We start from the raw sequence: 16,204 nt of genomic DNA on the forward strand, positions 1-16,204 counted from the left end.
TAGGAAAGGGAAGACAAATTCCACACAAGGACACGCATGGTCAGTGTTTATTTTGTTTAGGTAAAGGCCACGACAGTACGTCTTGCGACATCCGCAAGTCTTTCATGCCAAAGACTTTGCACAGCCACTTGGCTGCCTTAAAACCTTGTAAAACCAGAGAATCAGACATTTGGCATTAGGTATGGAGGACGGGGTAGGTACCTCCGAGGAGCTGTCTCGGAACAAGGTGAAAAAAGTTAGGCCTGACGCCCATGCTGCACCTCAGGAGTCCGGTGAGACTCTCAAGGCAAATGTTAGCCCAGGGTCCCATTGGACGTTGGTTTCACAGCTAGGACCTGGAACTACGGTGGAAGCCGGTTCGGCAGAAACACAGAGCACATCTGCTGAGGTTGATCAGCCATCACCTGCTGATGGCGAGGGGGAACCATGACTCGTGGTGTCAGAGGGGCCTACTCCCGCCTTTCCACCCCCCCAGACATCTGCTCCAAAAGCAACTCTCCTCCCTGCTCTCTACTGCCTCTCAGGTGACCAGGCACTCCATGTGCAGTTATGATGCGGTAGAAGCATCTTCCAAATCTGCAGCCTCAGGTTCTGCCCTGAGAAGATACTCCTGGGTGAGGCTCCAGCTCCTTCCCATGGATGTACAAACCAAATTGCTGGATGCGCCACTTGATAATAAGGCCCTTTATGTCATAGCTTCTGCAGAGATCCTAAAATCTCTAGAATAAAAGGGCAAGGAGATACAAAATTTAAAACATTTGTTAGCCTCACCTCTTCCTAGGTACCATAGGAACTACTGTCAAAGGACAAGTTTTGTTAAGAGGCAGTCTTCTCAGTCTACTGCCCCCATAGGCTAAGGGACAGAGGCAATCTAGGAAACACTCCACTCCTAGACTATCGTACTCTTCAACCCCTACTTCCTTTTGGAGGCACCTGACCCTGAAAGAGCCCCTCCACTGTGACTCAAATCCGTTGCCCACTTCCACCCCCCCCCCCCCCGTCTCTCCACCTCACCCTTTCCCTAACCTCCTGGCAGAAGATCACCTCAGAGGCTTTGGTCCTCTCAATCGTCCAAAAAGGTTATTTTATAACTTGGTGGACAGTTCCTTCTTTCCAGGGGATATCCCAACCCCCTCCAAGTCAGCTTCATCTCTTTCCTCCAATTTTGAATCAGCTCCTAGCTCAGGGTACCATAGAAAGAGTACCTCCAGATCAGACAAGCAAGAGATTTTACTCCAGGATGGTCCTTGGATACCAATTTTGGATTTGTCAGTCCTCCCATCTATTTCCCAGGGTGCCTACCTTCAAAATGCTCATCTTGCATCATCTTCTACCCCTCATCCTCCACCGAGCTTTCATGGTTTGGATCTGAAAGATGCCTACCTTCATATCAACATTCACCCCAGCTACAGGAAATTCCTACGTTTCTCAGTGGGTTCCTTTCATTTTCAATTTCCTGCATTGCCATTTGGGCTCTCTACAGCTCCCAGAGTATTCACAAAGTGCCTAACTCCAGTTATTGCCCACTGCAGAATGCAGGGCATACAAATATATCCATACCTGGACCATCCATACCTTCACCAGGACTGCAGCACCCTTTACCATCACCTACACATAGTGTTCAAAACTTGGCAGACCTAGGGTTCACTGTGAACCAGCAAAAGTCTCACCTGACACCTACCCAAGACGTGGTCTTCTTAGGGTGCAGGATTAGAACCAACAAGATGGCAGCCTTCATCCTCTGCCAGAAGGTAGAAGCCCTCGTCCATTACCTTCAGTCACTTCTCTCTCTCCAAACCATATTAGCCAGGGAATTCCTGAGAGTCCTAGGCCACATGGCTTTCTTGATTCCCTTGGCAATACTGCATATGAGAAAGTTCCAGTGGGTCCTGAAGAGTTGGTGAAACCAACATTCCCACCCTCTGGATATTCCCCTCCCTCTTCTCCCATGCCAGAAATAAGAGCTGGAATGGTGGATGGCATCCATCAACCTCAGGTAAAGTATACCTGTGCAGATCCCTTCACCCTTACAACACATCTACACAAATGCTTCAGACCTGGCTTGGGGAGCAGTTTTGCAAAACCACAACCAGAGCAAAGTTCAGGGAGAGTGGTCCTCCCTCAGACAAGGGATTACATCAGTATCAAAAAGATGAGGCCCCTTCTCTTTCAATTACAAGCATTCTACCAAATTCTCCTACCAGGCACCTTGAAGGTAGTCCCAGACAGTATGACTGTCCTGTGGTATATCACCAAGCAGAGGGAGACAGGTTCCTACCCACTTTGCATGTTGGCAATTCAGATTTAGTCCCTAGCAGCAAAACTACACATCCACCTGCATGCGGTGTACATTCCTTTTGCAGAGAATGTGATGGCACACTCTCACAAATGGATGCTTCACAGGGAGGTGATCTTGGATCTTCACAAGTGGGGTATTCCTTGGGCAAATTTGTTTGCCTCCTGCCAGAACAGGCAGATGCCTTTGTTTTGCACAAGAGACCCACATCCACAGGCTTGGAAGGTGGATGATTTCCCTTTTTCTTGGGCGGGGCTGTGTCTTTATGCATTTCCCCCTACACACTGATTCAAAAAGTCCTTCTGAAGATCCAGAGGGACAAACCAAAAATCTTGCTGGTGACCCCGTCTTGGCCAAGACTGCATTGATTTCCCCTACTTCACCTAGTAGCCAAGGCCAATCACCACATGATTCGAACTACTCACGCAAGAAAGGGAATCCCTCATCCTGTGTTGAGCCCAATTACACTGATGTTTTAATGTGTGTCAACAATGTGTGTATTGTAATGAATGCATGATATTGCATGATGGTGTTATGTGTAACAGCAACAACAGTAATTGTTCAGTCAATGGAGATGATCGGGAAGTGAATGACTCTGATGATACAGGCAATTTGTATGAAGTAGTATTGCCTCATTGTACCAGTGATAACAGTTGTAATGGATTAGAGCGCAGACAAAAAGACATCATATATGGGTGTGCAAGTGACAATTCCATTGTGGCATGTGTTGAGTGTAAAATTATTAAACAACAAGGTTTTTTTATATATAATTACACTGATATGATAGTTGGGGATGTACATTTTCAATTGTTTACTAAAGGAACTAGTTTTGTACCTAGTTTCAGATTGGATGTCTCCCAGGTTTTGATTAATATTAAGTTGTTTATGAGGAGACTAAATCTGGAACTATATTATCATGATAAGAAGGGGATGGATTGTGACAACTGTGATTCCAAGTTACAAAGGAAGAGTACATTCATACCACCTAGTAGTTATGTGGTTTCAGTTTTGGAAAATCTCATGGAGTTCGAGGTTAGGAGGATATGTGGGAGAAAGGATGCTAGTTCTGATAACCTGACCCCTGCAGAGAGAAGTGTTCTTAAAGAGCTTGAATCTTCGAACAGTATTAGATGCATGAAACCAGACAAAGGGGGGGGGAATGGTGTTGATGAACCAAATGGATTATTCGACATCTATGATGGGTTTACTTGCAGATACAGATACTTACACAAGGGTATCGGTTAATGAAATGAACGTGGCCTATAGAAGAATTGATTTGTATTTATTGGATGCACTATTTCAAGGTGAAATAACAGTCGGAATTTGATTTTCTTACAGTTAGATACCCTGTTACTCCAAACATTTTTGGTATACCTAAAGTACATAAAGGGCTGGAGCAGCTACAATTTAGACCAATTGTATCTGCCAGGGGTTCCAAGACTGAACCCCTTGCAGCGTTTGTGGATGAAGCGTGCAAAATAGTTGTTAGTGATGTAGCTCATATCATCAAGGATTCCTGGCACTGTTTGGAGAGGTTGAAGGCTTTTGTTAAGTGCACTAGGAACTTTTGTTTTTTGACAATAGATGTTGTGAATTTGTTTTCGGTCATTCCGCACGGTGAAGGCATGGAAATGTTTCGGGACAGCTTATTGCTTAGTTCCAGTTTTGACAAAAGCAAGATTAATATCATTTGTGATTTGATGGAAACTGTTTTGAAAAATAATTTTATCAAATTTGAAGGTGAGGTATATCAACAGTGTTCGGGAGTAGCCATGGGTGCAAGATGCGCACCAGTTTTCGCAAACCTTGTACTATTGGCATGGGAGAGAACCTGTATTTTTCAATCCAGATTTTGGGAGAAAGTAGTGTTGTACAACAGATATTTGGATGATTTACTCATCCTATGGGACGGTGATGAGAGCAGTGTTATTGAGTTCATTAATTCTTCCACTAGTTTTTTGCGATTCACATACACATATTGTGTGGATAGGATAAACTACTTGGATTTGACAATTTTCAAGGATCGTGAAGGATTGGCTAGTACATTATACAGGAAAGATAGCTATTCCAACTCCTTTTTGCATTTTTCCAGTTGTCACCCCTATTATCAAAAAAGAGGGGTGGCAAAGGGACAAATGGTACGGTTATCTAGGATAATCAGTGATGATATTCTTTTTAGAGAGGAAATGTACAAGCTTGTGGGTATGTTTATGGATAGGGGGTATCCACTTAACCTTTTATTAAAGGTTAAAAAGGAAGTAGTTAGGAAAAGGAACACTGTTTTTGAACCTATATTGAGAAGTGAAGTTAATGGGGCGAGTAGTATGGAGTTGAACAACATGAATAAGGATATAGGGAAGAATAAAGCTTGCTTGATTCTTAACTATAATGAGAAGGCCACTGTCATTGCAGCATCTGTACGTGAGGTATGGAATCACTGTTTAGATAAGGACACAAAGGACATAATTGGGAAGGCACCTAGGATTATGTTTAGTAAAGGTGTAAACTTAAAAGCAATTATGGAAAGGGTGCCTAGGGTCAGGAAATCAATTATGTCCAAGTGTGGTAGTTGTAGAGTTTGTAGATTTATTAGTGAGGGTACACACTTGGTTGTAAAAGGTTTTGATCGTACAATTGCATGCCCAGGTCAGTGTAACTGTAATACAAAATGTTTAGTTTATGTGGCTTCTTGCGGTACATGTGACGCATTCTACGTTGGGATGACTACACGTAGGTTGCGAGATCGAATAAGTGAGCATGTACGCAGTATAAAGAGCAAAGATGCACATAATGCGTTGTTTATACACAGTTGTCATTGCAAGAATTTTAAAAAGTTCTTGTTTTTTGTTATTGACAGGGTTTATGAGGATCAAGGGGGTGACATAAGCAACAAGGTGGCCCTTTTAGAAGTTCAATGGCAGGTGAGATTAAATGCCATGAGGTGTCCGGGTATCAATGAATGTATATCCATCAAACCAGTGTTAAAACAGAAAGCAAGTTGTATTTAATTCAAATGGTGAGGGTATTGTATTATGCTGCACCTATTCTGTTTAACAGAGTCATCATTTCAAGGTCTCCAGGCTGAGATATATGTATTTTATATTTATATTTTTGTAGTTTTCTCAATATATAAGTGTATATGTATATGTATAAGTTACAGTATGCAGTTAATGGTTGTGATTCATTTTGTGTTCTAATTCTTTTTTAGTATTTTTTAGCTTTGTATTAGAATAGGGTTTGTATCTTTAATTGGGTTGAGGCAGTGCTTGGGCTCATTGGTGCATTTAAAATGTGATGTCATTGTTTAACAAGTTTTAATTATGTATATATATGTTGATTGTGATGCTCTAACCGACTCTGAGGATGCCTTTTTAGGTGAAAGCGCTTAGTCGGTGGACGTGTCTGTGAATAAATTCTCTTGGTTTTTCATTGTTGGTCCTTGATTCAGGTTCCTGTTGTTGCCTTTTGTCATTTTTGGAATCCCTCATCCTCCTTCAGGTGCTCAACCTCAGACTCCCCCTATGGGTGATAGAGTTCTGATCCCCTTCAGACACCAATATTCAGAGGACATACTCAGTGTCCTGCAGGAGACCAAGAAACCTAGTACCAGGAGAAATTGTGTATCAGAATGGAAAAGATTCTCCAGGTGGTGCCTCAAGAAAAAAACAGGACCCTTTTCTTATTCCAGTACCCATGGTCCTTTCTTACTTGTGTGAGTTTCTACATTCAGGACTGACTTACTCTTCTGTTAAGGTACACTTGTCAGTCATCTCTGCTAGTCTTCCCTTGGTACCTCTTTTGGCATCGAGGTTAGAGGTAAAACACTTTCTTAAAAGGGGTCCTCCATATCAGACCCCCTCATAAACCTATAACTCCTTCATGGGAACTTAATTTTGTCCTTGAAAAACTCGCACTACCTCCATTTGAGCTAGCTCACTCAGCTTCACTTAAACTATGTACAGTACTGCTTGTAGCCCTCACATCTGCCAGGAGGGTCTCAGAAATCCAAGCCCTAATGGCTACCCTTTTTATTTTATCTTCCATAAGGACAGAGTCTCCCTCAGGGCTAATCCTTCCTTCATGCCTAAAGTGTTTAATGAGCTGTCCTTGAATCAGACCATTAATCTTCCTGTTTTCTTAGCTCAACCTCAAAACCGCTCTGAAAGAACTTTGCATTCTTTGGCTGTTCGTAGACCACTAAGGTATTACCTGGACAAGACCAAATCTGTTAGTCTGACCAGCTGTTTGTCTCCTTTCACCCAAGGGCTTTTGGGAAGACAGTATCTGAACAGACTATAGTATCATGGATTTCTAAAACAATCTCCTCTTGTTATTCTTTTCCTGGAAAAGAATTAACTGCCAGTGTGAGAGCTCATTCTACTAGGGCAGCTGCTGCTTCAACCGTCTTTCTTAGGGGGTTGACTACACTTCCATTCTGGAGGTGGCCACCTGGTCTTCAGTACATACCTTTACCAAGCATTATGAGCTAGGTTTGATTTCTAGAGCGAAAGCTGGGTTTGCTAGGTCAGTTTTACAGGATCTCATATACCTGGCCTCTTAACCTACCTACCAGGCTCATACATAAAGCTTTGGTACTCTCCCTACAGTTATGAGTACTGCAACATGAGAATAAAAGGGCATAGATTAGTTGCGTAAGACCTTGCCATAACCTTAGATGTCCTTCTCTTCCATGTTGCAGTATTCAGTCCCCCCTTCTGCCCCCTCTTACCCTGTTTATCCTTCTTGTGTGGCATTTCCCTGTCTTCTCTCCATCCAAACAGGGCACAACAGCAGACACATACTTCTGTAAGGTACCTTCTTGCCTGGTGGCATATGTGGGTCTGAAAAGCTTCCTTTTTATGCTTCCTAGGGGTACTAATGTTTGTGGCAGTCATTTCTGAAGTGGGTACGTGCAGACATCCCCTTTATAACTGACGGTGTATGATGTCACACGTACTTTTGATCCCAAGACTTTGGTATACTGTCCGGATGTCTGGTGCTGCAGGGAAGCCACCTCCCTACAGTTATGGATACTGCAACATGGAAGAGAAGGACATCTAAGGTTATGGTAAGTTCTTGGACAACTAATCTTTTTTTCATTAAGTGGTCATAAAAATGACCTTTTTCTTCACATGTATTTTTTTCTGTTTGCCAGACTTCTATTGTAGCATGAGTAAGGTATTTGTGGTGGTCGGCCATACTTCAGAGGTTGTGTTGATGTGCCGTTTTTGTTAAATGGAGAGATGAGGGTTATAGTTCTTAAGTTCTTACAAGAGAAAAGGTTAGGTCTTTGATTTTGAGATGGTGTAATATGTGAGGAAATTACTGGCGGTTCCTACTGAAAATTGTCACAGTGGATACTTAAGATTGGGACACACAGCTTTATTTATCTTGTATTGATTTTGTTTGCAGTTCATAGTTGACCCATCGTGATGTTTAAACAGTTGCTTGATATGCTTGATGAGCAAAAACATAATGTGGCTGAAACATTATGTGCTTAGCAATATGAAAATTACACCCATATTTCTGACTTAATGATTGAGAATGGGATGTCAGGTGATGATTTGCTGATATGAATTACTACAGTTATTTTCAAGTCTTTAGTAATTGTTGGAAAACTTTTTGTATTAATAAAATATTTTATATTAAATGTGGGTGTACCCTAGTGATGTTAGCTTTTAATCTAATAGATGGACTTACTATTACTTCAGAGAGTAGACAAGATTTGTGGAAGTGAAAAGAAGATGGGTTCATAAGTACTTATTAGGCTATTGATCTGTGAGAATTTTTGGAAGCCTAGTCCTGCATTCCCATGAAATCTTAAGCCCTTGCAATTTAAGTATGAGTAACCCAGAGCCAGAGCTAGATTAACATTTACATGTTACTTGCATCCATGAGGGACAAATGTGCTAAACCAGGAGTGAATTTGTGGTTTCCCATCCATTTGTCCACACTGTGCTTGAATAAAGTAAGGAAAATATTTTGCTTTACCTGGAGAGGAAGACTATTCCAAAGATTCGGTACTCTCATATGATACTAATCTAATTCCTCCAAGGTATTTTGTTTGTGTTGTAGAAGAAATTAAGCTTTGCTGAGCGGGTGTTTTTTCCACCATTGGATATGTGCATATGCAGTAAATCTCAAAGGATACTGTCTATTGAGGCTGTGTACATGAGGCAGAGATCACCTTTTAGTAGACTGTATGATACTGAGAAGAGGGACAAGGCTTTTAGATGATCAGTGTAGTTTTTGGTGTAGGTAGGCCCTTGAATGCTCACAGTACTCTTTCATCAAGAAAAAACAAGTTGTGTTAAGTGTTTGGATAGGTACATACCAAAGGGGGCAGTTTACTCAATGACTGCATAATAAGTGCCAAGTACAGTGGAATGATAACATCCCTAGACTTAGTTGCCATACCCTTACTAATGAGCTGCACAGTGAAAAAGTGCTTTTTTACATGTACATGGTGATCAAAGGATGGGTCTGTTCACATACATTCCCATACCTAACTACAGGATCAATTTCAGGAGTGTATGTCGTCAGTGTGATAATTACAGGACCCGTCATGCTTGCTGTAGAAGACTGTGTGCATTTTTTAGCATTTAAATTTTGGCCCATAGTTATGACACCAAGTGTTTGAGAAAGACTCTCTTGGAGAAATTTCGTGTCCCTTGGCGAGTTTATATGCAGGTTTGTTCATATGGTGGGTTATTACCGTAAAGGCATGAAAGTTAAATGTTTGTTTAGTGTTTGACAGTACTAATGTTGGTGGTGGATCTTATGGTTTATATATTCCCACTGTTTACCCACCATAGGCAACCGAGGAAACAATTTGCCTGTTGGGTTTGAAGAGTAAGATATAAAAGCAAATGCTGGTATAAATATTAAAGGTAAATCAGAGCAGTAAGGGGTACAAGGGTCAAGGATAGAAAAGTGAATGAAGAAGCCAGAAATAGCTGAGATCAGATGGAGCAGAAGTTGAAATGTGTGGTACTGTTTCTACTAGTTTGGTTATCAGCTTGGTTATCAGCTTGTTGGGGGAATGATTAAAGTTTAAAAAGTAACATGGAAAAAGCTGATCATAGGTGAGTGTGTTTAAAGAAAAACATTCTTTTGGCTTTTGTCATCTTTTCAAGGACCAAGGAGTGAAGTATGTTTTTAAAAAAAAGTGTAACTTTGGAAGGGCCATTATTTCTGTTTGCTAATGGGATGTTGATAAGTGATGGAAAAGTAGAATGTTGTTGAGCAGTGATACTTAAAATCCTGGTATGTAAAGTCAAGTGAAAAGTGGAATGAGGTTTGGGAGGGTAGATGGATGATTGACATTTAAGCAGGAATGAAAATTGATAGGTAATCAAACTAGAAGGATGTATTTGGTGGTGTACTAATGATCACAAGTAAAGATGTTAAGAATGAATGTAACAAGAGGAAATTAGAAAGTACCAGTAATTAGGCAGTTTTTTTATTAAGGAAAATAAAAGGAACTAATAGAAAAAGCAGTGTGTTGCAAAGGAGAAGTAGTGCTGAGAGAGTATGAATGAGATGTATAGAACATGCTGTCTTAGATGAAGTTTGCCTGTTAGCTGGATGAGGGCATTTTAGGGAATTGAAAATGAAGCATTTTGAATAACTAGGTGATGTGTTAGGATAGTGATCCATTGATTAGATGTGATGGTCATTTAAAAGTGATGTTAAAGGTTGCATACAATGCATGTAATTAAGGCAAAATTTACTGTTTCATTATTTCTCTCTAGGCAGGGAAAGATGAAGTAGTGACGTGCACAGTTTTGTTCTGTTGCACTTTCTAATTGTATACCACAGTATATGGTACCTGCAGTGCTGTGTTGCACTGTCAGTTAATAGCACTCTTGCCATTGGTGCTGGAAGATCAGAAGGCTTTGGGTTCCATTTACCACACCAAGTAATTGGATTAATTTCCCAGTGCTAACACTGCAGTGCAACATTAGGTGGCACAGCATTTCTGAGTGTGCCATCCTTCCAATGAGATGTTAAGCTGAGATCCCAGCTGCCTGAGTTTGTGGTAGTTCAGGTGGAGTAAAAGATTCCATGGTACTTACTGAAGAAGAGTAAGGAAAGTTCCAGGTGGCATGGCCATATTTCCACTAGTCTGTATGAATGCCATCTTGGGTCTTCAAAAAGAAGACACTGGCCTAGTGGGACTAACCCATTCAACAACATTTAATTGATGGTCTGTTGCTATCCTTTTCATTCTTACCACATGGGTTCGGATCTGACTCTGCTGCATACTCCAGACTTTGGATCCAACTCTCGAGCTCCTCTCTTCCCCTAATGCCCTTATCCATCCTCAGTACCTTGGATCTCATTTGCTGCCATCATGCTCAGACGCAGGGTCCTTCACTCGAGTGATAACTTTAGTGGGGGGTTTTTTTGTAACTCCTTTAATGTTTTTACCTAAACATCTTTTTACCTTTTTCACAATCTTCCTCTTAGAGTATGCTATAGCTTTGTTTCTTTTTTTTAAATAGTATTTCTACTCATACCATAGTTGGTATTTCTTCTTTACCCTATAACATAGGGTATTTCTTTAATTACCATTGCTGGTAATCTTTCTTCGTTTTTTCTTTATCCCTTTAATTTCGGATTAAAAAAAAAAATGTTTCTTCATTCTCCTTACCCGTGCTATTTTTGTTAGAGCACTGTCGATCTCATGGTCAGCAAACTAACAGGGTTCAAGAAATGCACTTGTGGACATGAAATCCCAAACTCTGATGCCCACAAGGAGTGCTTTTATTGTCTGGAAGCTACCCATTTGGAGCCAACTGTAACATTTGTGCCACCTTTAATACAAGGGGTTTGACTGACCGACACAGCAAGCTAATCTTAAAAGGTCTCCTTCCTGCTGTGCACCATCATCTTCTGGTGCTGAAACCCATGGTAAATCTACAAAATCTGCTCAAACCGAGCATAGAAAATGCTCTTCGACAAAGTCCCCTAGGACTTCCAAACTGGTGACAAAATTCAAAAGTCCTTGGATCCAAAGGCTCGATCTTTGGATCCAAAACCTTCAGATCACAAAGTTTGATCCCAAACCTGGCCCCTTAGAGTTTGCTCACCAGAGTTCATCCTGGATCTGATTTCTCCAATTCTGCACTCTCCTTCCTTGCACACTCCTAAGAAACATTCCAGGCCACAGTCCACCAGATCCTCCAGAAGTTTATCAGAGGTGGATCTGGATAGGATAATGTGAAAATTTCTAAGATCCAGATGGGTGTCATACCAGCTCTGTCCCATATTGGGTCGGTGAGTCTTCCAGCTCATATGACCGTCCCTTTCTTCGATCCATCCCACAGTTTTGGAGCCCCAATATCCAACAGCCCCAAGAGGTCTGGAGTTGGATGCAAAGAAAATTCTTCTTTGACTCTGTCAGCATCCCTGACTACTGAGCTGCTTGCCTTTGTACCTTTTAATTTTACGCATCTCCCAGTAAGCTATGTCCAAACCTCTTGTTTAATTGCCCTCATCTTTTAAATGGCTTGTTTCCATGGGAAGATAAGAACAGACAGAATATACTTCTCAATTTACACTGACTTTTACTTGCTGAAGGAAAACTATTCATTACATTGTAGACTGTCATTGAAAAAAACTTGCTTACACAAAAAAACTTAAGGCAAGGGCATTAATTCAGACATTCACCTGTGCAAAAGTCAAAGAAAGCATTCCAGCTCTACATATTATAACTGTTACATTTTTACACCTCTGCACCACCGCGGCCTATTAGATTGTCATAATCCTTGCTCATTCATTTTGACAAAGGAAATTAATTTTAAAAAGATGTACAAGTATTGCAATTTAAGAAACTGTATAACACTGTGTGTTGTGTTCTTTGCTGTAGCCAGTTAACTTATTTTATGGTGTTAAAAATGGGTACATGTTTGATCACCCTCAATATTTGCAAGGTATCAGAAATCCTAAGAAGACTTTGTTTCACAGTATAAAAAGATACCAGATGGATGTGTCCTAAAAAAAAAAAAAAAAAAGTAGAGAGAAAAATAAAGGTTTTCTTAGATTTCCTACCCTTTGGTGGTTATGGTCAAAAATATGGGGCCAGAAAATTGCTTTCCAGGACGTTTGTTGACCTCCTTCTGTAGTACAGCTGACATAAATGGGAATGAGACTGCTGTGTAGAACAAAGACTACCCACACATTTCACAGAAAAAAAATATTCTTCAAAATTTAACTATGCAGAGTAAGTTTTGCATCACATGACCACCTGACTGCAAAATAATGCAAAAAAAATCTGATTTGTTTTCACTGACATGAGATTAAGGCTTTTCTCCCTAATTTATGCATGGTAGGGGAGATGGGAAGAGCTACTGGAGACATTTGGTGAGCACAATTAAGCATCTGATGGGCATAAAACCTTAAATGTGATGGGTGACTGCAAGTCTCAGTTTTTCAGGTGTATAACCCCCTCATTAGATTCCCTTTGGTACTGCTTGGATAAATTCATCTTTTTGGAAACGGAAAATTACTGTTTATCTGATAACTTCAGTGGAACATGATTATAGACTGCTCAGAGTTGTTTTTCTCATTGGACCTATTTCAGTTTCACCCCAGGGGTAAACACAATTGCTACATTACACTATATACAGAATGACAAAACACAATGTGTGTGTGTGTGTGTGTGTGTGTGTGTGTGTGTGTGTGTGCATGTATGTATGTGTGTGTGTGTATATATATATATATATATATATATATATATATCTATATATATATATATATATATATCTATATCTATCTATATATATATATATATATATATATATATGTATACACACATATACACGAATATGAGTTGGCTTGAAGGTGTAAAGATAATTGATATGACATTATATACAGAGTACCCAAACTCTGTGTATATGTATAAAATGTGTGTGTATGCACTATGTACAGAGTATGCATCAAAGGTGGCATGCTGAAAGAATCACAATTAAAGGTCATAGCAAACTATGTAAGGTTAATATGATACTGTCTCCACGTATGGTAGAGTATGAGCTTAGGAACACCAGGGTGAGTGAAGAAATTGGACAAAACTGCCACCACCCCTTTTTAACTGTATATTTTAGTTTTTTTCTCTCTGCTATTTCACATTGATTTTTTTATCAGGAACCTTCAGTTTATATGAAATATAAAGTAGTAAAGGAGTACAATAGTTGGCTGTTGCAGCTAGGATCTTCACTGGACATGTAATTGTAAACACATTTTACATTTGTTTCTTTGCAGAATTTAAAGCAACAGAGAAGTAGAAGAGAGAAGTTTTCACAAGCCCCAGTGTCTGCATCGTTGCATGGGTCTAATTTTGGTGAGTGTAATTAAAAAAAAAATACCCCTTTGTAAAAGTTCATTCAAACCAAACAGATTTGTTTTCTACTTTCATGACTAGAAATGTGCATGTCTGCATTTGTGCTGCAGCTAATCCATTTTAAGAAAAAAAATGTTTATAGCCACATTTTCTTTATTACTTGTAGATGCATATACAATGATGGTCTGATTTTGCATTCTGCAAAAATTTGTAAATTGTTTTTTGCTTTTATAGGACCTCAACTTTGAGTTATTTGAAAGTAATTGTTTGCCATAGTGAATTGCTCCATTGTAATTGGTTAAGTACTTCAGAACGGTGTTTTTTGTGTGACAGTCTTTTAACATGCTGTGTCTGGTTTTATAGATGTTCTTCGTGTTTCACTGTTGCAGTCATCACATTAGGGTTATCCCTGCTAGGGTAGCCCTCAGTTGAACCGAATACCAGAGGCTTAGTATTTCTGCATCGGTTGCCGTCACTCCAGGACTGACATCAGGTCGTCAAGTGGTATAAAATAAGGCAGTTGACGCCATTACATCAGTCTTCTTGCTGAGGAGCCCGAAGCAGAAGCAGTTTGAGTACCGGTCGGCCACTACCTGAGTTTTTCATTTCCAAATTGAAGTTGAAGTCTTCTAAAGCGAAGTACCCCATTGAGGGTCCTTTTTTCATGCTCTAACCGATGTCAGAAAAAAATAACAATTCTCTTGGCTGTGGAAAGCAAATACCACACTGAGACTTTCATTCTTACTGCGTCACTTGCTTAGGCCCAGACCATGACGTCACCCGCTGTCGCTTTTGTGCTTTGTAGAATGCCAGAACTATACGTCATCGAGCCCTTATTGTAGCTAGATATTTTCGCTCACAGTCCACAAATTCTGATATAGGTTTGGTACGCCATCAGACAGCAGATATTCTGAAAACATGTAAGGATAAAGACAGAGGCACACCGCATAGGTCCAAAACTGCTGACGTTGCTTCCGTTAAGCTAGTCATCAGTTCTCTGGTCCTCAGTGAGGCGCTTTCGCAGCCCCTGAAGCCTGCTTCTGTGGATTTGCAGGCCGCTACTGAGACCCTTTCGGAGTCCAATATGCCGCGAGACTCTTCATCGACTAAGGATCCTGCGGATGTCTCTACCTTGGATGGGTCTGGAGCCGCTGAGCAAGCACCGGATTCCGAGGAAGTAATTCACACTACCAATTCTCGACACAAACTGACTTCTTTCGCGTCTACCGTTCTTTCGAAAACTACAGAGTCTCTAAGGCCCAGAGTACTATCCACTCCCAAGAAACCGACAACCCAATCTCAGGCACCTGCTTCCTTGCCTCAGTCTCAGATGTTTAAAATGGTGGAAGACCCTTATGATGATTATCAGGGAAAGCCAGGTTACCCCTTCCAAAAGAAAGAGATTTGTCCCCAGTAGTTTTAACTGAACTTAAGTCTGATGATTCTGATGCATCTGAATATGAAGATATGCAACTCCTCTCTGCCTATGAGAATTCATGCAATATACAATATGCTGATGATTCCACACTTACATGCTCAGCCAAATCCACATCTGAACTTCTCTCTCTTACCCGGAAGGCATTTAACACAGTTGAACAATGGTTTACACAGCGTTGCCTTCTTTTGAACCCCCAAAAAACTAAAGTCTTCCTCTTTAATCCGACTCACAAGTCCTCTCCACTTGATTTCTCAGTTACATCCACTAATGGTACCATTATATCACCCGACCCAACCACCAAACTATTGGGTATCACAATTGATAACAATCTGAACTTTGACATCCATATCAACAATACAATAAAAACTGTCAACAAAAAACTTGGCACCCTCTATAGGATTAAACCTCACCTTTCCCCCACATCTAGAACAACCATAGCTCACACTCATCTAATCTCTACTCTCCTCTATGCTTCCCCTAGTTTTACTAACCTTTCTAAAAAATAACCTCAGCAAACTGGAAACTTCCTACAATAACATTGCTAGATTTGCAACAGGAAACCCTTACAGAACCCACCATTGCATAAATATAAATCAGCTTGGATGGCTTGAACTACAAAACGTGATTAAATTCCATCAACTAACCATTGCCCATAAAACTCTTTATAATCCTTCCAGTACTCCTATTCTATCTACCCTCATCACTCCATATACAAATCTGAAATCACTACCTTCCTCGCACAAAAATCTTCTACATACCTCTAAACCTAACAACAAGGCTGGTGAATCTCTCTTCTCTAATGCTGTTGGAAAAACCTGGAATCTTCTCCCCAGTGACCTTTCCTCTCTTCCCTCTCTATCACTCTTCAAAAAAAGACTGAAACGCTACCTTAGAACAACAGTGCCCCTGTACTAATCCTGACTAGGCATCTATCCAGCTGATTAAACTGAGCTCTGCCTATCCCAGACTACTCATAAACTAGTACATATTCTTTTACCTATAAATATAGATTTCCTCTTAAACTACACTGTCCAGTCTCTAAATACTTCCTACTGAAGAATATATTTTTTATTTGTATATATTTAACCTGTCTTTTCTTTTGACCTTAGTCTTTCTTTTTATGTGT

At 40.4% G+C, this 16,204-nt stretch overlaps 1 protein-coding gene across 2 annotated transcripts in view; it reads left to right on the forward strand.

The window, feature by feature from the left end:
* STX5 (syntaxin 5) overlaps window positions 1–16,204 on the forward strand; it is a 699,464-nt gene that overhangs the window by 427,658 nt on the left and 255,602 nt on the right. For both annotated transcript variants that reach the window (XM_044075745.1, XM_044075746.1), the window contains exon 8: window positions 13,562–13,640. In XM_044075745.1, the coding sequence (XP_043931680.1) occupies window positions 13,562–13,640 (79 nt within the window). The remainder of the gene's footprint in view (window positions 1–13,561; window positions 13,641–16,204) is intronic.

The sequence above is a fragment of the Protopterus annectens genome, chromosome 6.part1, assembly GCF_019279795.1.
Source record: "Protopterus annectens isolate FY-2018-M chromosome 6.part1, PAN1.0, whole genome shotgun sequence".
NCBI classification, from domain to species: Eukaryota; Metazoa; Chordata; order Ceratodontiformes; family Protopteridae; genus Protopterus; species Protopterus annectens.